Source organism: Peromyscus maniculatus, chromosome 10 (assembly GCF_049852395.1).
Source record: "Peromyscus maniculatus bairdii isolate BWxNUB_F1_BW_parent chromosome 10, HU_Pman_BW_mat_3.1, whole genome shotgun sequence".
Lineage (NCBI taxonomy): Eukaryota > Metazoa > Chordata > Mammalia > Rodentia > Cricetidae > Peromyscus > Peromyscus maniculatus.
Window position 1 is genome coordinate 81394203 of NC_134861.1, and position 26871 is coordinate 81421073.

Genomic DNA, 26871 nt, shown 5'->3' on the forward strand with positions numbered 1-26871 from the left:
TAGCTTGCCTAGGCTAAATAGTGAGTTCCAGGCCAGTCTGGAATGGAGACCCTCCACATCAAAAAAAGGTTAAAAAAATATAACAATAAATGAACTAGCAGCAACAAAGCAAGTCTGATGAACTAGAACAAGACGACGCGAATGAAAGAGCAGAGTTAGAAGTTCAGAGCTGTGATTCATAGAGAGTAACTCCCAGTCATGACCAATGCAGGGTGTGGGCATGAGTGATGTTTGGGGAAAACACATATCTGGATGAGAAGATCAAGGAAATAAGGGATGCAGGTGTCAACCATCTACCCCAAGGTGCTCGTGTTATCTCAAGTGAATGCAGCACTGAGGGAAGAAAAAGAAGTAAGCACAAGTCTACACATCATATAGATCGTAGCCACAGTCTGGGGTCCATAGTGACCACACTGAGGTAGTGAAGAAGACAGCTTGCACCAAAGTGTGAACCTCAGAAGAAATCAGTCAACTTTTTAAGGCCAGAAGAGTAGTGGTCCAGGATGCCAAAGGAACAAAGTCTAAATTCCTAGTTGTGGGGTGTCTGGAGTATGAGAAGCCTTTATTTGGGAGGCCATGGTGATTATTATGTACTGAGTTAGAACTCTTTCAAGTGCTCAGGAAGCTATATAGAACTATATATGGAAAAGTAAAGGAAGGGTGTAGAGTTTGTTAACCATGGGGTGACATTTCAGGATCTACCACATTGTGAGGAAATGAATTTATCTTTACAGAAATGATTTTGAATGTGTGCAAAACTTCAGTACAGAGATACTTTTAAATTTATTTTAATTATACTTTTATTGTTTGAGAATTTCATAGGTGCATATAATATGCTTGATCAAAGCCACCCTCCATCCCCTACCCTCCAGTCCCTCCTCTATACCCCAAACTACTTTGCCCTCCCAAGTTCATGTGCTGGGTTTGTAAACTGAGTCTACTTAATGCTGCTGTATGTTTATGTTGTGGGCCCTCTACTGGTGGATGGGTAGCCCCTTAAGAACCACATGCCTGAAGAAAACTGACCACTCCCACAGCCAGTCATCCATAGTTCCTCCAATAAGAGTGAGACTCCTTGAGCTCCTCCCTCATCCATCCTAGGTTCTGAGTGATTTGTTCTTGTGTAGGTGACATGCATACACTCACAGCTACTATGAGATCACACGTGTGATGGCATTGTCATGCCCGACTTACTGTCTCATGGTACACATCCCCAGACAGTGCCCTCAGCCTCTTTCTGTCCCCTCTTTCATGATGATTCCTGAGCTTCAGGGAACAGAGCGTGTTATAGATGCCCCATTTAGAGCTATATTTATTATTATAGGGTTCATGTTTATACCACATAGTAAATACAATGCTGACTTCAGAGTGTGCTAATGACTTTTTAAGTAGAATGACTTTATACTAAAGATCATTGTGATTTGTCCTATAGACAAGCTGCTGGTGGTGCAGCTTGAGGCTCTCATCAGATGAACTGATTTTTACAGTGGGTGGCAGTTAACACAGTGACTCACAACTGTCAAGTGCAGAGAAGACGTGATTGTGAAGTGCTCAATCCTACATGAGACATTGACATCACCCCCTCACCCCAAGGTTCAAGGATCACAAGAAGGTGGGAAAGAAAGATTGTAAGAGCCATAGTTGAAAAAAAAAAACTAATACAAAACACCATCTTCTTGACAGGAAGGGGCCATTACACCCACAAATTCACAGAAGCCATTTTATCTGCACAAGACATACACAAACTCAAGCCAGTCATCATCCCAGCATGGATAAAGGAGGGGCTCATAAGGCCCTACCCCGGTCTAAGGAGCTATTGGCAACTGATGGCTGCTGGGGAAGGAAGAATCAGTTTTCTCTAAGGATGTGGCCCCTGGAAGGTTGGGCATGATCCATTGGATAGCACTGCACCCACATACACAAGGCCAGCACTAACTGGGCTCAGTGAGTTGTAGAAAAACAAAAATAGGACATGAAGGTGGGAGGGATACGTGGTGGAAGAATTTGGTATGTGGAGGGAAGGAGACTGAGGGATGTGTATGATCAAAATACACCTTACGCATGTATAGAATTCTCAAGTAATAAATAAAACTATTTTAAAATCTAATTATAAATCAATAAACATGTTTGTATCTTATTTAAATGTATGCTTAAAATAGAAAAATATGAATATATGTGTATGTTTGTATATGGATATAATGTGTGTAGATTACTCATGCATGTGTGTTGAAAAAGCTCAGATTTATGCTATTTGAGAAGTACTAACTACTGTTACTCAGTTTGGGTACCATTGCTCTTTTGCTTCTGAGTGCTTTGCTGGCAATCCTGAACTCTTACTGCCCAAGGCACTATCCCAGAAAACAAGGACCACTTTTCACTTTTATCAGATTTGGTCTCCATGGCCATGTTAAAGCCATTAGACTTCGTTTCTCACTTGCATATATTTTCATCTGACAAAGCATTTTTCTTTCTCTATTTCTTCCTTCCTTCCCTCCCTCCTTTGTTCCTTTGTTCCTTCCTTCCTTCCTTCCCTCCCTCCCTCCCTCCCTCGCTCCCTCCCTCGCTCCCTCCCTTGCTCCCTCCCTCCCTTCTTCCTTCCTTCCTTCCTTCCTTCCTTCCTTCCTTCCTTCCTTCCTTCCTTCCTTCCTTCCTTCCTTCCTTCCTTCCTTTCTTCCTCTCTTCACACTCCTTATGCCTCTTCCTTTTTTCTTTCTTGCTTCTTTCTCAACACTGTGGATTGACTTGGGACCACTAGAGTACTAGGAAAGACTCAGCCCCTTAAATTTAAAAAGAAAGTTTGAGGATGTGGTCTCACTGAAGTGTTCGGGAAATGCTGCATTTTTTATTCTCCTACCTTAGCCTCTCAAGAGGTAGGGCATTAGGCCTGGACCACTAGGCCCATTGACATAAGCCTGTTACTATAATAAGTATAACAAAACAGGTGGGGAAAACAATCTACTGGTTGATGCTTCTACAATAAAGAAAATGCTAGTATTTTTGTGGGAGACAGGATTATAAAATTACTCAGAACCTTATTTTAAAAATGAGAACATCTGATGGCTTATTTATTTGTCTGTCTGTCTGTCTGTTTGTTTATCATAGTGGCAGAGGGTCAAAGCATGTAACAGCACATATGTGGAAGTCAGAGTACAACCTTCAGAAATTGATTTCTTCTTCCATCATAGGTTTTGGGGATCAAACTCAGCCTGAGTTCTATTTTGCAGTTGTTTGTTTGGGCAAAAAAAAATAGATTAAATTAATTTAATTTAATAAACTAAATTAAAAACAAATATATTTACACTTTTTTTAGATCACTATAAATATAGAGTGGCTTACTTTAAAAAGTATTTCTGGATTAAAAGAAGTCAGAAATACTATGAAATCCATTTGAGTGAAGTTGAGAAGACCAGAAGTTGATGAATTGTTATCTAGAAATTAGTTGAACTTAAATGAATTAGAAGAGCATTTAAAGAGGTCTGCTAACACATTAAGTGTTAGGATTGTGGTTCATAATGGGATGTACAAAAACAAGGTGTATTTTCTTCACTTTACTCAAAAAATGGTGAAAAGTAACAAATAGAAGGTCTATTTGTGTTTTCCAGAGACATGGTCAGTAGGCGGAGAGGAGAAGGCATGTGCACACCTCCTTTGCCCTCCCTCTGACACTCACTCCTCGATTCCCTTTGAACCAAAGCTAAGAAAAGCCAGACACAACAATGCAGAATTGCATCAAGGTGATATCTTGACTGCCTGGACAGAGAACATGAGTGTGGGTTTCTCGATCTAGAGGAGAAAATCTTGAAAACCTTGAAATGGAGGATTACAAGAATGTGGAAGCTTAAACGGCTTCTTAGTGTGCTAAATACTGGCTGTTTTCCCCAGACTTCATTGACTTTGTTTTCCTAGTTTCTTTCCTTCTCTGTCACTGTCATTTTCCCCTGACTTATTTGATTGATTTTCTTTGCCTTTAGCCCAATGTACTATAGAGTTCATGTTTTACATAAGCCTTAACAGAAATTTAAATTGTATGTCCCCAATGCTACTAACAGTTCCTAACACATAACAGTCCTTATATAAATGTCAGATACTGAAGAAGAAAAGTGATTAATTATGCTTATTTATTTTTGTATATGGGTGTATGTGGGTGTGGTGTATGTGCACATGTGTGTGTAGGTACACACATGCAGAGGCCGGAGGAGGGCATCATTTTCCTTCACATTCTACCTTATTCCTTTGAGGTTAGGTCCCTTTCTGAACCCAGACCTCATGTTGCTGTCAGTGCTGGGGTTACAGGTATGCATACACAATACTTGCATTTTATGTGGGTTCTAAGATCTATACTCTGGTTTTCATGTACACATAGCCAGGACATGAGATATATCCTGCCCCTGAACTGAATTATATTTATTGATGTGCTATTAACATTTTGTATATGATGGAAATTATTTAAATAAAAATAAAACCATAATAAATTATCATAATGTGTACTACTTCTACAAATACAATTAATTTCATTCTATCTGTTTATTTCTTTAAAAAAAAAAAACTAAACCCTAACTTGTGGGTGTAAAGTGATCAGATGGAGAGAGAGTCTATTTGAATAACTTTAAAGAAATAAATTTGTTGGGTGGATTCTAGCCAAGAAAGCTACTTGTTCTTAATTAAGTTTCATTACCAATATCCAGTTTTTACTGACCAAAAGGAGAGGACAACCCTCACCAGACATTAGAAAAGACATTTGTAATTCCTTCATCCTGAGTAACTTGTGCTAGCTCACCTCCCTAGTAGATAAAGAATTAATGTGTGGTGATGGCAAGTATGTCAGAATGTAGAACAGATCAGACAGAAAGGTAGAAAATAAAATACTTATGATTTACTTACTATAGACTACTTTATCTATAATAATGTAAAAGTACTGTAACCATGGATTGAGTCACACTTCTCATATGCTTACATAAACCGTTCTTATATGGTTTTCTATTTTCTTACTTTAAAAAGAAAAGCATCTATCAATTTTTGAATGAGCAGCTTTTTGTATTTTTTAATTTCATAGGGAATTGTTACATAGAATACAACAATAAGTGTATGATTAGTAAGTGGACATTCTTTGGGAAACTAAAAAAGAGCTATAGGAGGAAATTAAGGGGAAGGAGAATAGTAGAACATAGGCAGTATTAAAAGGGAAGGTGGTCCAGGACGGCCAGGACAAGAACCAAAACTGCACTGAGACACCCTGTCTCAAAAAAAAAAAAAAAGAAAAAAGAAAAGTGGAATGGAGACGTAAAATTAAAAAATAGTACATTAAAAATCTTGAGTTTCAGTTGAACTTATCAACTTCAGAGTGGGGTCTACAATACTATGGTTTCCATATAACTTGAACATTTTGTTTTTCAGGAATCTACTTAGTGCATCATTTAGAATGAATACAAAGGGCATAATATCTTTTAAAATCATAGGTGGAGGTGAGAAACATTTCCTTCCTCATCCTTTCCCACTCCTTAAACTTACCAGTACACCTCAAAATCTTGGTCGTCCCCCTAGATATACATTATTATCTTAATTCTCACATTAAACTTTCCAACTCATATCCAACACTAAACTTTAATACAATCCAACAGTAAAAACCTCAATTCCTAAGTTGCTTTTCTGAAATAGAGAATATTAATATTACACAAAATAGAGAAAAATTGTTAGATTGACATCTTAACATGATTTCTAACTTCCATTTAGAAGCAGAAATATGAAATAAACCCTTCATAGGTAAAATAAAACCCAACTTACTGATACATTGCCACCACGGGGAAGGCCAGCTTCTCCACCTCCACGCTGCTCTGTGTGTGATCCCGTCAAACGAGTAGCATTCTAGATATTCTTGCAGACATGTAAGCTGGCTAAGGCTAAGAGTGCTTAAAGATTTAAAAGAAACTTGTTCAACAAGTTGGGACGGGTAAATGTTAACCAAGAGTATGGTTTGAGGTAAGGAAAAGAATCACTTGATAAAGTCTTTGTTACAGGAAATAAGAATTTCCTTGTTCTGGCTAATTGAGAAATAATGTCAAGTCCCAAACGTAAGCAACTCCCTTGACTCTTGAAGGAGCTTTCTGTTTGTCTTTCTAGAGGTAGCCCTGTCCCTGTGAGTCAGTAAATGTCTGGTCTCTGGTTCAGTCATTCATCTCTTTCAGAGGCACCTGAAACATAAGGTTTTTCAGGAAACATTTGATGCTCTTAACAAGATTTTCTTAGTGCAGGGGCATACGTGTTCATTATATCTTGCCCAGTATTCTCATGTCTATTCTAAAGAGAGATACTCTTAAGAAGGAAAAAACCCCTGAGATTTACCATGAACCCACAGTCATTGTAAGGGTCTCATCAACGGGCCATGTTTTTGTCTGGGTCTGGTAACTTTTAGGTGTATCAGCATCCACTTTCTTTGTTACTGATGGGTTTTCATCTCTCTGACACCAGTTCTTTTCTTCCAGTGACTCTTTTTCCTGAATGTGGAAAATATCTTCTCCTTTTTCTTTGCTACAGCTCGCTCAAAGTCCACTCACTGTCAGGTATCTAATCAGAGCCTGTCTACGTGGGATCTATGGATGCTGGAGTCCTGAACTGCCTCCAGGACAGTCATTCCTGGTACCCCCAGCTCTGCCTGATTTAAACAACTGTCCCCTCCTCAAGTAAGCATCTAGAGTTGGTTTTGTGTACTTTCAGATTTTTAGGCTCACTTTCATAACAAAGATCAGAAGGTTAAAATGGTTCTGTATTTCAATGTGCTAAGCAGCTCCTATGTGAAAGCACCAAGGCATTCATTATTCTTTGACCCCCTTCTTTTCGGCTAATGGTATTCAACACTACTATTTATTTTCTATTCCTCCTTTCATTTTGGAAAAACCAATCTTGTTGTTTGAGTAAGAGTATCCTCTACAATCTTACATATTTGAGTGCCTGTTCCTCAGCTGGTGGAAGCTATTTAGGAAGGATTAGAAGTTACAGCCTTTGGAGGTGTTAAGTCATGGGGGAGGGGGGTGGAACATAGAGGTTTCAAAAGCTCACACCATTCCAGTTAGCTCTCTCTCTCTCTTTGCCTTGTGTTTGTTGTCTCAACATGTGAGCTCTCAGACATTGTTCCAGCACCATGTTTATCTGCCTACTAACAGACTCCCTGCCATGATGGTCATGAAGTAACTTTCTGAAACTGTAAGCATGCCCCCAATATATTTTTCCTTTTGTAAGTTTTGTTGGTCATGGTGTCTCTTCACAGAAGTAGAAGGACAACTAAGTCACTATAATAATCTGGAATACAAATTAGTTACAATTAGTAAATAAACATGGAGGCAAATGTTCAAACTGTCTGACACATGAAAATTTCAGAGTATTATCAATTTTAAGTTGCTGTGTAACAATTTTATAAACTTAGCCATTAAACTAATAACTGTTTATTATGTTCTTTTATTCTATAGGCCAGAAGTCTAGATGAACTCAATCTTACTGTAGACGACTTATGATTCTAAATAGGTTTGCTTCAACATATTGCACTATGTCCAAAACGCAATACTTTTTTTTGACTATCTTAAAGTCAATCGATTAGTAGCTACTATGGCCTAACTGTTTATGTTCCTCAAAGATCCCTATCCTGGAAACCTACCTCCAAAGTGATGGCATCAAGGGATTGACATAAGAAATGGTTCCACCCCAGGGATGAAGTCCATAAAAAAGCAGGCTAGAGAAGTGGTTTAACCTTTCTACCATGTGAGGGTCTAATCAAGGGAGCTGTTCAGACACTACACCTGTCAATATCTAAATCTGCTCCGCCTCTAAAACTGTGAGGAAAAAATATGTTTGTTGCTTATAACTCATAATACTATGTTTTCATTATAGAAGTCTCCACATACAGAAGTAAGTACCTTTACTAACATCTGAAAAAATATCTTTTATATTGAAATAAAGCACAATCTTGTGTGTGTGTGTGTGTGTGTGTGTGTATCACATGTTCACAGCAGGATTAGAATAGAAGATTTTGGAGGACCATTTTAAAATTCTATTAATCATAAGGTCAAAAAATATTATTTTTATTCTTTAAGTGATGTTTTAATAGTGCTACTCAGTTTAATTTGGTGTGTATATTGTACATGCATGGTAAATGGCTTCAGTAATAAGAAAGGAAAGTGCCCATACGTAGGGTGAAGCAGTGCAGAAGGCATCATTATTTGCTTGGCCCTGCAGACGCCTTTGTGAAGAAACCACGATGAAGTTGTGTGGCACTCTGGAAGTACAGTGGCAAGAGAGGAGTGAAGAGGAAATTTAAAATAGAAAACAATAAGGGAATGATAATAAATTCCTTGTACGTCAAGAAATTGGTTTTGTCTTTATGCTACCAATACAGACTCTTGATTTCTTTTTGTGCCATGTATGTGGCCCTGTTTGGCATTCTCATAAGTCTGATAAAGACCATTTATATCTTTGATAATAATGTTTTTAGAGGCATAAAAAAAGAGTATGTAGAATTATAAAGAAGCTTTTATATATTATATATTTTTATATATTAATGTATTTCGGAAAATCTTATTAGTGTTTTACTTATAACAGGAAATAGTTATGACTTTAATAATTTACTAAATCAAACTTGTGATTAGTCTAGATATGTTTGTATTTATGGAACAACTATTAAATAAAATTTAAAACATCTTTCTTGTGATTAACCACTCCTGCTACTGTTTGTCTTTGTATGAGAACCATTTTATATAGAAAGAAATACCAATATCTAATTTCTGTTAAAATAAGGCTAACTTATTAGCTTTGAGGCTAAATATTCTTGTTTTAGGAGATAAGGGGTATTTCTGTCTGTTTTATGCTGCTATAACAATGAAATACAACGAATAATTTAATTTAAAATTTTTATATATAGCACGATTCTGGAAATTGTGGAGTCAAAGGGACTAGAAGGGACAGTCCTGGTGCCTCTTTAGCCTCTGTTGAGGGTTTCCTTGTGGCACTGGCAGTGGTGAGCGGTGAGGGGGAAGGCAAGCATGTGCAGAAGAGGAAAGAAACAACAGGGGTTAGACCTGCTGCCACAAGGCAAGCTGTCCCATGCTTATGATAACATTTTTGCACGAAAGCTCTACTCTCATGACCCAGTAACCCCTTACTAAGTACCACCACTGAGTGTTAGAGGGTGCATCCAAACTATAGATGGATAACTAATGCTATGTGAGATACAGAGACAGAAGAATGAACTAGGGGGAGCTCAAGAATGGAGAAGGAAAATCAGAGCAGGAAGAGCAGGAAAGCATAGGAGAGTTTCGGGGATTATCTCCACAGAACTTACTGAGAGCGGTGAGGAAGAGGGCCAAGTCTAATCTAACGGCAGCTCTCTGAATTTGTTGGTTAAGGACATGGGCTGTGAAAATTCTACTCCCCTCCCCTTCGTTCTTTCTTTGTGTGAAGAATGGTGAAAACATTTAACAAAAACAGAAGAGAGGGGAAAGAGAAAGGGGAATGAAGGGAAAATGGAATGGAAGGAAGGGGAAGAAACGAGGAAGAGACAGACATGCCAACACACACACACACACACACAAACACACACACACACACACACACACACACACACACACACACACACACACACACACACACACACAGTGGTAGGGGATATACTGGAGTGCCAGAGAGAGAAGGTGGGTAATGAACCTGTTTTGTTAGAAGCAAGGAAAGTGGAAAAAGCCTGGGCTGAACACTGGTATTTGGCAAAACGCTGACGTGTTGGAAAACCCATTGAGAAGATTGCAGTGTACATTTTCAAAAGAGAAGTAACTGGCTGTCCAGCATCACCAATGGCACAAATGAAGTGAAATAGCCTAAATTTCTTTTTTTGTAGTGTTACAATTTCTTCTTCCTTGTCTTCTCTTCTCTTCTTCTTCTTCTTCTTCTTCTTCTTCTTCTTCTTCTTCTTCTTCTTCTTCTTCTTCTTCTTCATTTTCTTCTTCTCCTCCTCCTCCTCCTGATCATCTTCCTCCTCCTCTTCCTCTTCCTATTCACTATGTAGGGCTGAATAAGTCTTTTTCAAGTGAGTAAATAAAGTATATTTTGAGCACATCCCCAAATTTGTATTGTTTTTAATATATATGCTTGAAGAAACTTTCTCTGTTTTGCTGACTTCTGTCTATAAAAAGAGTCACTGAGTTCTGAGATTTCTGTTTTTAGGCTAAGAGTTTGCTAGACTGGTTTAGGATACAAACTAAAGAATTATTAACAATGGTAATGATGGAAAATGTATACTGTTAACAGAGATCTCTTGAATGGATGGAAATGTAGTCTTTAGGAGGCAAACATAGTATGATAGTGTGGCAACTTTGAGAGATTTGATAAATTAGGAAACCAGATTCATAGAATGGACTATAGATTAGAAATTAAGGTTATTTAGATTTATAAGTTCAAAGAATTGAAGGTAGTTGTGGGTCATCCACTTGGATACTGAAATTAAGCACAGCAAAGCAATTGAGTGATGGAGTCTGCTTTGAGTTTGGTGACTAGTATCTCATAAATGGCAGAACTGTTAAAAAAAGTTGGAAGCAAGGAGGCAAGGCAATTGTGGGTTAGAAGTATGAGCCCTAAACACATTTTTATATTAGTATGTAGCAAAGATTTTATGTTATAAAACTAAGTATTTGGAAACTTATAGTTCAAAGTTTGACAGAATTATTGTCAGTAAGAAATAAATCATTTTAGAGGGGTCAAATGATGAAGTATTAGACAACAAGACAAAACCACACATACATGTGTGCACACTATCACATGCAGGAGCACACATGTATGTATGCACACATGCAAACAACCATATGCATGCACACCCAGAACATGAGGACACATGTGTAGAGACACAAGGTGTGGAACACTGTGTGAATTTAGCTTACTTCACATTTATTTTTGCAAGGGGAATCAGTGATTTGCAATGGTCATTAAGGCTACAATGTCCCAGGCTGTCTAACTTGCACAACTCAGATTATAGCATTGGAGGTAAGACTGGGATGAACTCTATTTTTCCACTGAGCATGGCTCATTCTACAAACCTATAGCTATCTATTTAGTCTTTGTATCAGCATTCAAAACACAGGTTTGTTTTAAAGAATCTCTTATGCTTCCCTCAGCTCCAAAAGTTATGATTGCATCAATTTCAATGATTTCTTCAGTTTATCTTCATTTCTATGACTGCATGAAGGATTGTGCATACATACCAAATAATTCAACAGAGGTTTATTCAGTTGAAAGAGCAGATGCATTTGTATTGCTTTTATTGTTAGTGAATTGTGAAGACATCAGAGCCATGACTGACTATTACCAAAAATTTTGGCTCAGTCTTTCTCAATCATAACAATTAACCCTTTAGTTAGAACCTCAAGTTTCATTAGGATCCTGCTTCATTGGAGTTATTACATTTTCTATAAGTCTAACTGAATTGTTCTGTCTTTTAAACCTACCAGAATTTTGTTTTTTCAATAAAAAGAATACTAAAATTATTATAGTGTCAACACACAGGAGACAAGATCATTTTCTCATGTGTTGTTAATCATTTTTATGTTTGCCAAATGAACAAAGCAACAAAAACCCAATACCGCAGAGAGCAAACACATCTGTATAATCTTAATGCTTTTTTCTGTACCATCCATATTGATATCTTTTAACAATTATATACTTTGCATTTTTGAGGTTTTAAATGTTCTCCAACTTTTCAGCTTTTTATTATTAATCAAGAATGCCTCACAGTAAGGCCATGAGGTAGACAGCTTAGTAACCCATGTGTCAGATGGAAACCACGAAGTATAAGATCATGTGACTTCTATGCCATTCAATCAATAGGTCAAATACCAAACTTGAAATAAGACATACAAACACTGTTATAAAAAGTACACTTCTATTTTTTTTAGAATTCAAACAGCTTTTTATATTTATTCCTCTTGTGTTATCATTGAATTCAATCTAACATGGAAATTTGTAAATCAGTATACATAGTTTCACAGATATTTATACACAAAAAGTTGTCACAGTCTTATGAAATATAAATAAAATGACATACAATGAATCTACTGTTATAGAATTTACAAAGGAAAGAATGAGAGTTTTTTTTTTTGGGGGTAGACACATTTGCTTTCATGTTATCTACCAAATGGGAGTTTATCTTAAATTAAAGGAAAAATCCAATACCAATCAAGCCCGTCTTTAAGCTTTGACTCTGCATTTTCTGATGCTGTCGCTAGCCATCAGCTCCTAAAGCATGACCTTCCTGCGCTTGTAACTCATTGAGATGCAACTCAGAACAACTCAGAGGCTTTGAAAGTTGTATTTGTCTTGGCTATGTATGTTACACATAAACACAGTTACATGTAAACTGAACCAAAAACAAAAGTTTTAGCCACTAAAGAATGGCTTTGCCACAGTTTCTGTCTGCTAAGTCAGAGTAACAAATGCAGGTCTCACATTTGAGGGCTGGAGGTGAAGACAGATGCATGGCTGTAGTTCTAATTGTGGTGATCGTCATCCTATGACTACTTGTCTACAGCAGACAGTTCCAAATAAATCCGAGAAACAACATAAGTGTGATTTTGAAAGTCTGATACTTCATCTATTTTTTAATGATGTAATTTAATGTATTTTGAAATTATTTGCATTTCTTTGAAGAAGTAGGGGCATTAAAAAATATAAATAGTGTGTTTTCAAAAGCCCCCAAACCATTAATATTGATAGTAGCTTGTTCATCCTGAGAACTTACTGTGTGCAGTTGCTTTTGCAAATACATTACTTGTATTAATACACGTAATCCTCAAAAAAATGAGGTAGTATTTTATTCACACTTTACAGATGAAAGAGCTAACTAACCATGAGATATTGGGCCATTTGCATAAAAGCAAATAATTTGCATATGGTAGAGAGACAAAGTTCATGATACATTGGCTTAGCTCAGGCAATCTGTGCTCACTAGCACTACGCCTACCACCAGGCTTTGAACTATAGTTAAGCCCCTTTGGTGGGCAATTCACTTACTTTTATTTAGTGCTCAGTATATAGTAAGTACTATCCTAACTGTTTTTCATAAGGCACTCCCCATCTGACATTTTGATAGACATATGACTTGGCAATGAGTGATGATTTACAAAAGCATTGGTAACCATATGCTCATGTTGATACTTCCAAATAAGTATTTGGATAACACACTCCATCAAAAGTTTAGTGTGCCCTGCAACTAAACATTTTAAGCCAATTCTGCTTTCATTTGCTTCCTTTTATCCTTCTAATACTAGTGAGAAAATCCTTACAATGGTTTTATTTTTCTCTTTTCTGGGCTGACTACGATTGATATGTGGATGGCAAGATACTGCTAAAGAATAAGTTAGAAATGATTCTTAACAATGCAAAAGTGCTTCCTGAGGCTAGTGCTTGAGGGTATTTTATGGTGTTATGGCAAGTTCATATGCATTTAAATAATGACAGTTCCTGTGCTTGGGAATAATGCTCTGCTCTGTCAGATGCAAACCCAGGTTAGAGTTCAAGTTTTACCGCAGGTTCCAAGCGCCTTCATTCTAGTAACTGAATGTCCAGTCATGAGTTCTAGAATGCTGGTGTCTTGAATCCCTAGGGAAGATGTTAACTGATGTTTGCAAGATGAGCCCTGGAGCTCTGTGTATCACACGAGGTAAGGTTGTAGCAGCCTGGCAGCTCTTATGTCCTGAGGGAAGCCATTTGTAAGTGTTTGTCACACTGAGGAGTCACCCTTATGAGTGAGGCATTGGTGCTACCTGTCATTAGCCATGTCTTCTTCCTTCTTTGTAGAGAGTTTATATACACAAAAGCCACCTCATGATATTAAGTTGGCTTAGGTCTGATGAGTTTCTTGATATCTGGCAGAAGCACCGATTTAACCCCCACGACTCTAAGTAATAATGTACAATCTGCAGGCATCCTGTTTTGTGTGCCGTGACTATAACTCACGACTCTATGTGATAATATACAATCTGCAGGCATCCTGCTCTGTGTGCCATGGCTCTGTCTCATGAGTCTGCTTTAGATGCCGGTCTTGGAGGTTATCCAGTCTCGATACTTAGTCACTCTTGTGTAGACTCCAGGTTTGTTTGGAAGAGCACATGATTGTCCCCAACTTACTATGCCCACAATATACCAGATGTCCCGATTGTCATAAACCAGAGGTCCACCAGAATCACCCTGGAATAGAAATAAGTGCAACAATTCAAGATCATAACATTCATCTCTTTTCCACAGACTTTGCCCCCCCCAAAAAAAAAAGAAAAAAGAAAAAGAAAAAAGAAATTGTTATATGGACTACAGAGACAGACTGTGAATAGATTTTATGTGTTTCAATTGAGTTAAATATTTTTTAACTGTAAAGTATATTTTCTTTTTTAGTAGAAAGACCAATAAGCATTCATATGTAATGGTTACATTATTTCTGGCTGATCATCCTTGTATTTTTTATTTGTTTGGGTAGACATGGTCTACATATATGCTGTGGTTAGACAACAGTTTATGCACATAAAATGTTAAATATGAGACTATTATCTATAGTAGTAAGAAAAAGTTCCCCAAGGTCACTTCTGAATACTACTGGCTTAACTGGGCTTTATTCCCCAGCTCTTGGTCTCCATTTCTTTTACTCATTTAGTTCTAATTTATATTTTCTTAGTGAATTATAAAAGCTCCTTTTTCTCTTTTATGTAGTGAGAGAGATTAATTAGACAGATACTCTTATTGAAGGTAAAAATATGTTTTTAGAGGTTGAAATACCTCAGTTTCAGGCCCATTTCTGTAAATTATGGGCTATGTGATCTTGAGTAAAGTATTTTAACTTTCTCTGTCTCTTTTACTTCATTCTTCGATTCACTTATCTTACAAAAAGATTTATTTGTATATATGTGGTGGGGGTGGTGTGTGCGTGCGTGCGTGCGTGCGTGTGTGTGTGTGTGTGTGTGTGTGTGTGTGTGCAGGTACCTGTAGAGTTCAGAAGAGGGCACTGGATCCCCTGAAGTTGGATCTACTGCTACTGGTGGTTGTGGGCAGCCTGAGATGGGCACTGGGATTCAAACTCGGGTCTTCCAGAACAGCCTAGGCACTCTTAACCACTAAGCCATGTTTCTGACCTCCTCCATATACTCTTACCAACCATTTGTTTAGTTCCTATTATATGCCTCATGAATTTTGATAGTTATTGGAGATATAATAATGACCCCCCCCAAAAAAATGAATGTTTCCTTTGCTCACAGAGCTTGAAGTATACATTGAATAGGCTGATACTTAAATAAATCCCAAACAAAGACGAATCATAACTATGGTTACTGACAGAGAAACTAGAATTTGATTGTTCAGGGTGTACCCTCCCCTTACAGCCCTTGGAAATGTAATGGTGTTGGTATGAGAAGGTAGAGGGGGTTGGTTGTGTATCGGGAAGTGGTAATGTATCTCATTCTAGACAGAGGGAGCATTTTCACAAATGCTCTGTGGTGTGGAGGAATCTGGCATATACAAGGATAGAAAAGATGGAATTGGGGAGTGAAAAAATGGCAGGGGGATGGGATCAGAGGTGTGAGGAGACGAGTGGCAGATGGGGGCAGGAATGACGGACTTCATTTAGAAAGCTTTGTTTTGTATTTTTAAGAACAAAAAACAGTGGCTGAAATATTTCAACGAGGCATTTGACATAGCTGGAGCAGCATATTATAAATATGGCTGACGTCTATCTGGCCAACGCACTGAAGAAGGACAAGGGTAAAGATGAGATGGCCAGTGAGGAGCTGGAAGCTATGTGGCGAGAGGAAAGAAAAGAGCGGGAAGAACAGTATGGAACTGGTGAGACAGAAATTAAAGGAAAGGTAACAATCCAGCAGATCCCATCAGCAGCTTGATATGCGGCGTGAAGAGGAAAATGGAAATCATTAAAGACTGGAGAGAAGACAATCCTTCAAGGATGGAGGTAGTAAGCATTATTAAATGCTGTTAATGAGCTTTAAAAACAAGAACAATGTCTAAGATGCCTATTAGAATTTAACATTGATGTCACTGGTGAGTCATTAGGGAGGACTATTTGGAAAACGTCATAGGGAAAATCCAATACATGATGGATGAAAGCATTAGAAGGAAGTGAGAAATAGAGACAATAGGCATAGACGTTCTTTCCAACTATTATATAGCCAAGCCGCAAAATAGGGTTGTAGCTGGAGGCATCTAGAGATTTCCCCGCAAGACTTCTGAACAACAATAATAAAACAAAACCAGGTAGTTGCAAGGTAAACGTAAGTAAGAGGCTCAGTCAGAGCTATTATGAACTTTCCCCGAATGCCAGTGAAAGCAGGAACTTGAGTGGAGAGGGGGGGGGGTCGTAGAGAAGAGGTGACTTACAGAACAAGAGTGGCTTGAAACTACAAGTCAATAAATGGAAAATCTGTACAAATTCACAAATATGGAGAAAAATATACTTCTGCACAATCAGTGAGCCACAAGAGAAATACAAAAGGAAATGAAGAAAAGACTCTGAGACAAAAACTGAAACAGTATCCCCCCAAAATTATGAGATGCAGGAAAAATAGATGCATAGGGAAACTTACAGTGTGGAATGGCTAGATCAGAAAAGAATAAAGATCTCAATTAAATATAACATTGCTCCTTGAAAAGGTGGAAAAATGAACAAACTAAGGCCAAAGTTGGAAAACAGAAGGAAATGGAGTACAGAGCAGAAATAAATAAAATATATACTAGAAAAACAAGAAAAAGGCATATGCGAATTGTTCTTTTTTCCACTCTATTCACAATTGCTAGAAAATGGAAGCAGACTAGATGCCTTTCTACTGGTTAATGGGTAATAAAAATGTAGTACAACAAAATTCTATTCAGCAATAAGGAAAGACAAAATCATGAAATTTGCTGTTAGATGGATGGAACTGGAAAATATACCAGTGAAGTAACTCAGACTTCAAAAGGAAAATACCACATGCTCTCTTTGTGGATCTTAGCTAGGAATCTTGAGATCTGAGTCACCACAGAAGCCAGGGCAGTAGAAAGGGACCACGGTGGGGGGGGGGGTGGGCGATCTAGCTCTGAAGAAGAAGATAGGGCATAGGTGTTCTCAAGGAGAAAATGGGGAGATGGGGAGGAGGAACTTAATTGGAGAGGAGGAAAGGAGGATAATACAGTGGGAGAGACAGGAAGGAGGGATAAATAACACCAAAGATGTTTGAAAAGCCATAGGAAAATACATCGTTTTATAATATATTATTTTATAAGCTCACTTACACACATGCTTGCACGTCCACACATAATGGAGTTCATCACATAGGTGAAAATGTTCCCCCAAGAGCCATACACTATCTAACAAAAACCTCAGTTCCTGCCGAGGGAACCCTGCCTTGTAGTTGTTGGTCAAGAGGTTCCAAGAAAACGAGTTATTCAGAGGAGTGGTTCTCTGTCTTCGGGGCTTGACTTAAAGAAAATAACAACGGAAGTCAAGCTTGGTGGTGCACTCTATAACCTCAGAATTTGGGTGGTAGAGAAAAGAAGGTTAAGAGTTCAAGGTCATCCTCAGCTACATAGCAAGTTTGAGGCTAACCTGTACTGCTATATGAGACTCTGTCTCAATCTCCCACTCCCATCTCTCACCTCAAAAAAGGAAGGAAAAAGAATAAGGAAGCATAAAGTAATTGTGTGGGACAAAAGAGGGGACAACTGATTTGATTTTCCTGAAGTGTAGAATATCGAAAATGATATAGTTCTGCATATATCTTGCTACATTGAAAATCAATAATATAAAAAATAATAAGTATAAACAATAATATAACAATAAAACGCTGTTCTAAAGGGGCTGTACTTTGGGTTTGTGCACATTAAACACTCAATACAGTTGTTCTACTAGGATATACTAAGCTCAGAAAGAGCCAACAGAAACTTCCTTTGGAAGGATTGACTTCAGCTTTCGACTTACCTTACATGCATCTACTTTTCCTTCCATGAATCCAGCGCACAGCATCCCCGGAGTTATCAGGCCGTCATACACATCCTTTCTGTTACACACATCAGTGCCTATGGTTTCCACCCTGGCTTGCCGAAGTTTATTTTGTGTAGGTCCTATTACATACACACAGATAAATAAGCAAAGAAATAATGTGCTTTTTTTTTTTAACATGATGGTGCCTCTGCTACAGACTAGAGGTAAGCTGTATAGACCCAGGAGCCAAAGCACAAGTATTTTATGAATATTGGTTTTTGCTGAATTGTATTTGCTCTATCCTAAGTGTCTGCATGAAAGAAATGAAACATACAAGCCTCAGAACTGTATCATATCAGTGGTTCTCCCAAAGCATCCTTTAAAACTACACACAAATATTATATGTATACAAGAGTCTTCATGAGGATGGACTCTGCACTCTTCACTGGATGGTCAGAGGGATCAGCCACACTGATCTAGTCCAAGTTGCATGATAAATAAATTTGCTGGGTTTTTTTTCAGCTAATATTAATATTAAAGTAGAAACCAGGACACAACCCAGAGAAGCATTCTTCCTGGTGTCACTGGCGGTGTGTTATTTAAGGCATTTCATAACATGGAAAGTAAAATGGGTGACAACTTGTGCCAGCTGTCTGACAGCAGAGTGGTGATAAGGGCTAGGAGTGGAGGATGCTGCATGGTGAAATACAAGTGGAAAGTAGCTTGGGGTTTGGGTGACCTATGGGTGAATAATCACTAGTTAGTTAGTGAAAATGAAATTCATAAGAAACGCTTAGAAAGTCAAGTTGGATGGATATATGTGGCACACATGAGAAAATTTTCCATAACAAAACTATACTTTCGAAGAGCTAGCCTAAGTGTTTTAGCATGTGTCCTGTCTCCTATTTCCTTCAGTGTACTCTTTTTTTGGGGGATGGGGTTCAAGACAGGGGTTTTCTCTGTGTAGCCCTGGCTGTTCTGGAACTCGATCTGTAGACCGGGCTGCCCTCGAACTCAGAGATCTGCCTGCTGTTACCTGCCAGTGCTAAGACTAAAGGCTTGCGTCACCATACATGGCATCGTCAGTAGACTCTTCATTGAACATTAAATGTGTCACTTTTAAGTATTTGATTCATCTCTCTGTGTGTAGCAAATTGATACTTAGAATTCTTAAGGTTTGATTTTCAATTTATGCAATTCTTAGACTTGATATCTTTAAAAAATTTCTAAAGAGAGGATAAAGGGAAAATAAGGAAAAGATATGATCAAGAATGAGATTTAAAATATATGCTGATCAAAAGGATTTGCACCAAGGAAGTATACAATTTGTTTATAGCCGCTCCTGTATTTGTCCTTTATTATATTATCAAAGGTACTGTTTTCTTCTTTATTAGTCTCTGTCGTTTCTTACTACTCTTTCAGTTGTGAACTCTGAGACAAGGTTATTTCGTTTACTTTTCAACATTCAGCACCCCATTCCACCAAGGACCACACACGTAAGAGCTTTGCCATCATCATCATCATCTGTGTGTACGTATGTGTATGTGTGTGTGTTGTAACATTTGTGTGAGTATGTGTTTGTATGTGTGCACATATGAATATGTGCACAAGTGTGTATCTATGTATATGCATGTGGAGGATAGGGGTTGCTGGTCACTGCTTTCTTCAATCACTGTCAGTTAATTTTTTGAGACTGAGTTTTAGGTTTTCTCACTGAACACTGAATCCATTGATTACAGGTTTGAGCCACACAGTTGGCTTACATGTGGGTGCTGTGGACCCTAACTCACAACCTTTTGCTTGGGCAAAAGGATATAAGTTTTCCCCTGCACCAATATTTTTATGAAAATATTTTTGTATCAAAAAAAAAATATGGTAGAACTACTCACCATCATCTACAATAGACCCAAATCCCGTGACAAACACACTTGTTTTTGGTGGCAGTTTCATAGACGAATCTGGAAGGCAGACTCTCTGAACCACATTTGAAAACTCTACACGGGTGGTGAGCTGGGCCAGCGCAATGTCGTTTTCGTTGCTTTCTCTGTGGTAATTTTCATGGATGATAATCTTACCAACACTTCTTTTCACTAGAGGTGGTGTTATAGTTGTACCAAAAGTAGCAATCCATTTACTAGGGTCTCTGTTTCTACAGGAAATTAGAGGGTAATATTTGTGATGGTTCTTATTACCTTCTTAAAATAAAAAGATCAAAATCATATTTCTGTCCAACTTTTAAAATTAAGCTCTTGAAGAATCCCTATGGTGGAAGAATCAACAGTTGGTGCCCCTGTGAGAAAGGGGTAGCCTATGGTTAAACGAAATAATTGTACATAATTTATCAATCTATTAGCATGATCAATTTTCAAAATTCAAAGTTGTGCCTTGTTAGAGTTCATTGGGTTCTCACTCTTTGATTTCAATGATTTATGCAGAAACTAATTTGCTCTCTTTTCGGTAATGAACGTACTAGCAGGCAAGTTCCCTCCGCATCAAAACACCCATCCTGATTTGACAACTTACTTGTTGGTTCTTGTTTACTGTGATCTTTGAGGTTGAGCAGAATGTGTCCACTGTGCCCTTCCTCGTATGCACAGAATTGTTTCTCCACCCAGGCCCACACCCCTTCCTGACAGTCAAGGGCTAAGCTGCTCTTACTGGAAGCCAGGCTCACACAGCCTTTTCTGTAGTCTGTTCCGTCCCCCTCTCACCCCTCTTCTTTCACATAGATGGACTTTTCTTTTCCAGGGTTATGTCACAAATTCCATCCACCCCAATCAGCTCTTACCTGCCATAATTCTTCCCCAAAGTCCATTTCAGTTCTTCTCGAATTATTCACATCACACATGATTAGACATACACAGAAACCAGAAATTGCCCGAGTCAAGGGAAGTTGGGTAGAAGGAAATCACAGAGGAGAATTCAGAAAAAGAATTTCCTCATTTTTAAGGGATTATCATGTTGGTGAATCATCGACTTTTTTTTCTTTCTGAAATGATTTTTTGTGTTTGCCTGTATGAGGCTATGTGTACATGAATACAGGTGTCAGTGGGGGCAAGAGGCATCTGATCTGCTGGAGCTTGGGGTCACAGGCAATTGTTCCACACTTATTATGTCTGCTGGGAATGGAACTTGGGTCCTCTTTGAGAGTAGAATATTTTCTTAACCACAGAGCCATCTCTCCAGCCCATGGATATTACATTCTATATTGCCTGCTCTGAAGTCAGAGCTCTTCTTTCTTCCCTTCCTTCCTTCCTTTCTTTTTTTAGAAAAATTATTTATTTTGTATTTTGAGATTATCATATAAGTACACCACTCCCCCTTCCCTGAATCATCAACTTTTAAGAGTAGACATTTTCAGAGTGCACTAGACTTCCCAGGAATGACCAGACAGAGCAAGGAACAGAAAGAGAGTTCTTCTCTCACCTATTTGTTTATTTTTTTATTAATGGAAAATTTGTTCAATGTAGACACACTAGGACAGGAACCTTCATTTGATACCTAGAATTCTAGGGGAGATAATGACTAATATGACTCTGGGAGTTAAGGAGATCCTAGTTTGGGACAACAAAATAGAAGGACCTTACTTTTGTGCATCATCAAAGACTCACAACAGGCCTAATCACCCTGCTTTGTGACTAAGGACACTAAGACATACTCAGGCCTCACTACAACTTGTCTTCCTACATCTTGTCAAAATTTTTTTCTGACTCACATTGTTTCTTTAAGACTGGAGTAAACTTTCCTGGACATGAAGTGCTGGGATTGTACTTAAACACCATTTTTAAAAATACTATTTATATAAAAAATTATTTATTAAAATAGGAAGGGTGTTTGGATAACTTCTATATTATCTTCAAAATACCCCTTTATTCATTTTCTAAATAGTATTTCAAGTATACAATATACAAAATTATGGCACTCTGAAAATATAATCCCTTTTCTTCAGGATCATCACCTTATCCAGCTCTTTGAATTTCTTCTATCAATATCAAATATGCTCTATTTGCCATATTAAAAAGTCTTCCTTTGACTTCATAATTGCCATTAACTTCCAAATTTCTTTGCCATCTCTCATTTATACACTTCTTAAAAGGAGTTTTTAAAGTTACTGCACTTGTTCCTTCAATTACTTTTTCTTATCACACTATGAAAAATGACCTTATTAAGGTCAATAGCAATCTTTATTTTACACACTTCAACATCCATTTCCTGTGTCCATCTGCAGATATTGCACTAGACCCATTGAAGGGAGTGTTTATATCCATTGCTAATATTAATCTAGAATTCTGATTGTAATTGTTACTTTATATAAACAGAGGACAATTGTAAACTAAAGTGAATTAACACTTTTACCAAAACAGAAAAACAAGTATTGAGAGACTGTAAGGACTCGAATGTGTCAGAAAGTCTTTTTTTTTTTTATTTTGGTTTTTCAAGACAGGATTTCTCTTTGTAGCTTTGGTGCCTGTTCTGGATCTCACTCTGTAGACCAGGCTGGCCTCAAACTCACAGAGATCTGCCTGCCTCTGCCTCCTGAGTGTCTGGGATTAAAAGCGTGTGCCACCACTGCTCACCCTCAAAAAGTCTTAACAACCATGTGGGACTTATGTTCATCATGAAGACACAGTATTAGTTGCTTTGGGATTCATAGACATACAATAGTGAGTATCTTCTTCATTGAGGGAGCAACAGATAACTGTAAATTCATTAGGTCATTCTCATTACATCTTGTCTGTGTAAAGACTGGTGAAGTGTCTTGGATTTATTTTGTTGCTGCCCTTAAAAGAAGGATAAAAGAAAAAAAGCTTTCTAGAAGCACCAGGGAAAAGCTGCTTTGGGAGGACACATAGACAGTGGCATTGTGCAAGCCAAGAACCTTTATTCAGAAACCCTCCTGCCTTTTAAGATTCTCTCTATGCTGACAGTAATTCCCAAGGGAGAAAAGATCATGCATGCAATTCAATCTCCAGGTACTCTTGAGAGTCTGTGTATGTCTGGATTTTGAGAGCAACAACCACGAAAACTAAGCTGAGAGCTCACACTATGCTACACATGACCAAAATTCCATGCTATGAGGGCAGAGTGACACCTCTATACACCTTCTGAGTCATGCACTCCCTTGGGGTTTCCTGGATAATGTACTGAGAAGGGAGTGCTTCAAAACAGATTTTGAAGCCTTTTTTTTTCTTTGTAATCAAATAATACTGGATACTGACAGTGGCAAGTCAATTAATTATTGGGGAGCAGAACAGAGGTGGCTAACTTTTCTCCTTGAGTATGTTGAAGACAAGTATAATAGTTTTTTCATGACAAATAACCTGTAATATTATGGGAAAGATAGCACTAGAATCACAATGATACAAACCAAGCAGGAATGTAGAACTCAAAGAAGGTGCAGACCAGAGGAGGGGCTGGTGAGTTTGAGCTGTTCCCTTGCATTCAATCATTTACAAAAGAGGACTAGGAAACAAACAAAAGCCCGGTCAACTTACTTCCAGAAACAGTGAGCTGCTGTGAGCAGCCATGTGTTGCTGATGAGCGTGGCTCCACACTGATGGCCAGCCCCTATGAGCTGTAGGCTGGCCTGCCATGGCCACTCCCCTTCCATAGCAGTTTCCCTTCCTTGGACAATTCGTTCAGTAGTAGAGGATGCTGGCAATGGCATGTTTGAAGATGACATCCTTATCCCACATCCTGAAAAAGAAACATATAGTAGTTTGTTCTCATGACAACAGAGGAAAGTATCATGACTTGTATTTAAGGAAGTTACTGAGAAAATCCTTTGCTCAGTAACTCTTTAACCCATTCCTAACAGTCACTGGCATATATGTGTGTGTGTGTGTGTGTGTGTGTGTGTGTGTGTGTGTGTGTGTGTGTGTATTATTTATTACCCTGAGGTTCAGAAATATTTACCAATAGGCTTAGGCATTTAGTTCAAAAATCAACTTCTGTCTCTATACAAAATATGTTGACACACATATTTGTAATTCCAGCATTTGAGATGCCTATACAGGAATTTTGTCAGTATTTAGCCAGCCAGGGCTACACAACACAGTAAGTCTCTCACAAACAAATAATATAGGTCGATAATATGAGCCAAAAATAATAAATGAGCTTAGAAATAGATGCAGAAACAGAAGCAGCTTTATTGGGTGCCGAATAGATTTGAAAGTTGAAAGTACAGTCAGCAATTCTGACCAAGTGTTCTGCTAAGGGACCATCAAGTGTGTATGTGGTAATTTAGCATCCTTTGAGGGGGAGGGATGGAGTTGGGACAAGTTCATAGATCAGAAACTAATGCGAACCCCGGTGGTCTTAAATTTTGCAAGTCTCATGGAATGTCTAAGTCAAGAAATATACAATAAACTGACCAATCTGGTGTATCTAATACCTGTTAAGATATAATTAGGCTGGGGAAAGCAATCTCTATGGTAGATTGAGTCCCTGATGTGAGTTATCTTTGTGGTAATCAGCCCATGTCAGCATGTAATTGAAGTATGGAAAAGGATTTTTATTCTCCTGATGACCATCCTAGAGTCATTTTGTCATTTATTTTTATCAACACATAGGTTATTTCTAAACATCAAAAATGTCTAGATATTCTTTTAAATTTTATATATATAATGTATAAATTATATATATATATATAATATATATAAATTATACACACACACACACACATATATATATATATATATCAACACACTTTTTAGATGAGAAAACCCAGCCTTGGAGAGGGACACAAAGTGCTGTACATCACCTAGCTGGTAAGTGGCAGAGTGGGATGTAACATTAGGAGATTCCACATCCAAGCCAATATAGTATTTTACTGTTGAGAGACTGAATATAGGTCATGGTTTGCCCTTCGTGTGACAAGAATTGGTTTATTATCTTTCATGTATTTTACTAATTTTAAATGATATGTTTCTTTTTCTAAAATGAAAACTACTATATAAGAGTAGTTTAGAAAAACTCTTATTCCCTGATATCTTCAATTGATCAAACTTCAAACCAACCTTTAAAAAGACTTGTAAATATTCTTACAACATTGATAATAGGCACATATTTGCTTACAAAGCTCAAAATATATGCAAGTGTCATAGGGTGAAGCAGGGTGAAAACCTTAAAAACTTTTTAAAAACACCTTAAAACCTTAAAAAGTAAAAATAAAAACTTCAACTTGGTCTTTTCTTGAATTATGAGAAAATATTAAAAATATTTAAAATATTAATACAACATCTAAAATATTATACAACATGTATAGAGTATAAAGACTAAAATCACATTGATATACACCTAATATGTGAAGTATTAAAAACAAAAATGATAAGACTAAGTACTTTATGAAAGTATAAAAAGAAATAAAAAATTCTTATGATCTGTGCTAACTCTTTTGTGATTCTTATCCATTCTCTTTATTAAAAAATAAACAGTTAATTGTGGATTTTGGAACTTACGACTATTGAGAAGATTTCTCATCTTTTTGCTGTCAATAGCTGTAAGAAAAGAATAAAAGTTAGTTGATATGACAACACAGTCCTTTTCCTGGGCTATTTTGTTTACATGTTCATGAACAGCATTGCTAATTATTTGAAGTATCTATAATTCAGGAGGACATTGAAGTCTTCATAACCAAGTTATATACTATAATACTCTGATTTAATCATTGGTTCAAATAATAGAATTTCATTTGAAAATAAACTCAGAGCATCTTATTTTATGATTTTTCTTTTATGAACAAGTAAAACAATTAGGAATGAAGGAGCAAGGGTAAATGTGCCAATGGCTTTCTTTATGGGGCTGTAGTCAAAGCCCAAGAAGTGGCCTCCAATTTCCATCACAACTGATGTTGTCACTCAGTGTCTTTCTTCTGTATTCACAATGGTCAGCAATGAAGGCAGACCCTCACAGCCCAATGTCAAGGCCCTGGTCTAACAAGAATTAGGAATTCTGTCCATGGATCTTGCTGACTTCTCCCTGAGACCCTATCTCATATTGAAGTGCCTGAGAAGTTTGTGACTCGGCACTAAGAGAAGTGCATGAAGCTCCTTCACTTATAACCTGTCTAAAGACCCATCCATTTACAACTCTTATCCCCCAGATATGCCTGTAGAAAGGTAGCCAGAGACTAGGTAGTGATCTAGTGTAGACAGACCCTGTCTGATCAGTCTTTTTTTAATCCATGTAAGAAGCCTTCCTCCTTTCCCAGACATGGTTCCTCTGGAAAGGAGGTCTTGTAATCTACTGTTGTATAGGGTTGGAGAATTCTCTATGACCTGTTCTTCACAGGAAGGTAGATGGGTCAAACTCTCAGTACCTGCTTTAGGAAAGAGGCATTCTAGTTGCTTGCTTTGGAGTAGAAGAGAGAAAAGTAGGGAGTGTGAGATTCAGAAAGGACTATCTTTGAAGGCCCTTTAAATTTATTTACTTTAGTTCAAAACTCTCCATGCCAGACAACATACTTTGGAGTATTCTGTTCTGTTATGAAAGTCCAAATAGGAATGTAAGCCAAATCCCTGCTAAGGATTTTCCAGAGACTTTTTAAAAATGAATAGTATGTATGTAACAGAAGGAAATATATGCAAATGAATATTTAATATCAAGCATTGTCTTGGAATATGCTCATTTGGGTATCAAAATACCCTGTATGATAAAAATGTCATTGTGTATAACCAAAGCCAAAAATATCTTTGAAAACTGTTAAGACATTCTATAATTTAATAATGCAGTAAATGTTTATAGTTTATATTTTACTTTAAGTATGTGATCATGACTTGGTAATAGCTATATTATCAATAATCAAGATTTTCTCTGAGAATCCTTTTTACAGAATGATGAATATGACCTATGTTCTTTTGGAGTGAAATGTTTTAACAATCAAAATAATCTAT

At 37.5% G+C, this 26871-nt stretch overlaps 2 protein-coding genes across 5 annotated transcripts in view; both read right to left on the reverse strand.

Annotated features, from left to right (window-relative positions):
* LOC102905805 (transmembrane protease serine 11G) overlaps positions 1-5971 on the reverse strand; it is a 30461-nt gene extending 24490 nt beyond the window's left edge. The window contains exon 1 of the mRNA XM_006983841.2: positions 5782-5971. Coding sequence (XP_006983903.2) covers positions 5782-5789 — 8 coding nt within the window. The 5' untranslated portion in view covers positions 5790-5971. The remainder of the gene's footprint in view (positions 1-5781) is intronic.
* Positions 5972-12127: 6156 nt separating this feature from the next.
* LOC102921768 (transmembrane serine protease 11F) overlaps positions 12128-26871 on the reverse strand; it is an 85405-nt gene continuing 70661 nt past the window's right edge. For all 4 annotated transcript variants that reach the window (XM_006983809.2, XM_076546523.1, XM_076546522.1 and 1 more), the window contains 5 exons: positions 25438-25476; positions 23473-23674; positions 19867-20126; positions 17975-18117; positions 12128-14211 (listed from right to left, as the gene is read on the reverse strand). In XM_006983809.2, coding sequence (XP_006983871.1) covers positions 14053-14211; positions 17975-18117; positions 19867-20126; positions 23473-23674; positions 25438-25476 — 803 coding nt within the window. In that variant the 3' untranslated portion in view covers positions 12128-14052. The remainder of the gene's footprint in view (positions 14212-17974; positions 18118-19866; positions 20127-23472; positions 23675-25437; positions 25477-26871) is intronic.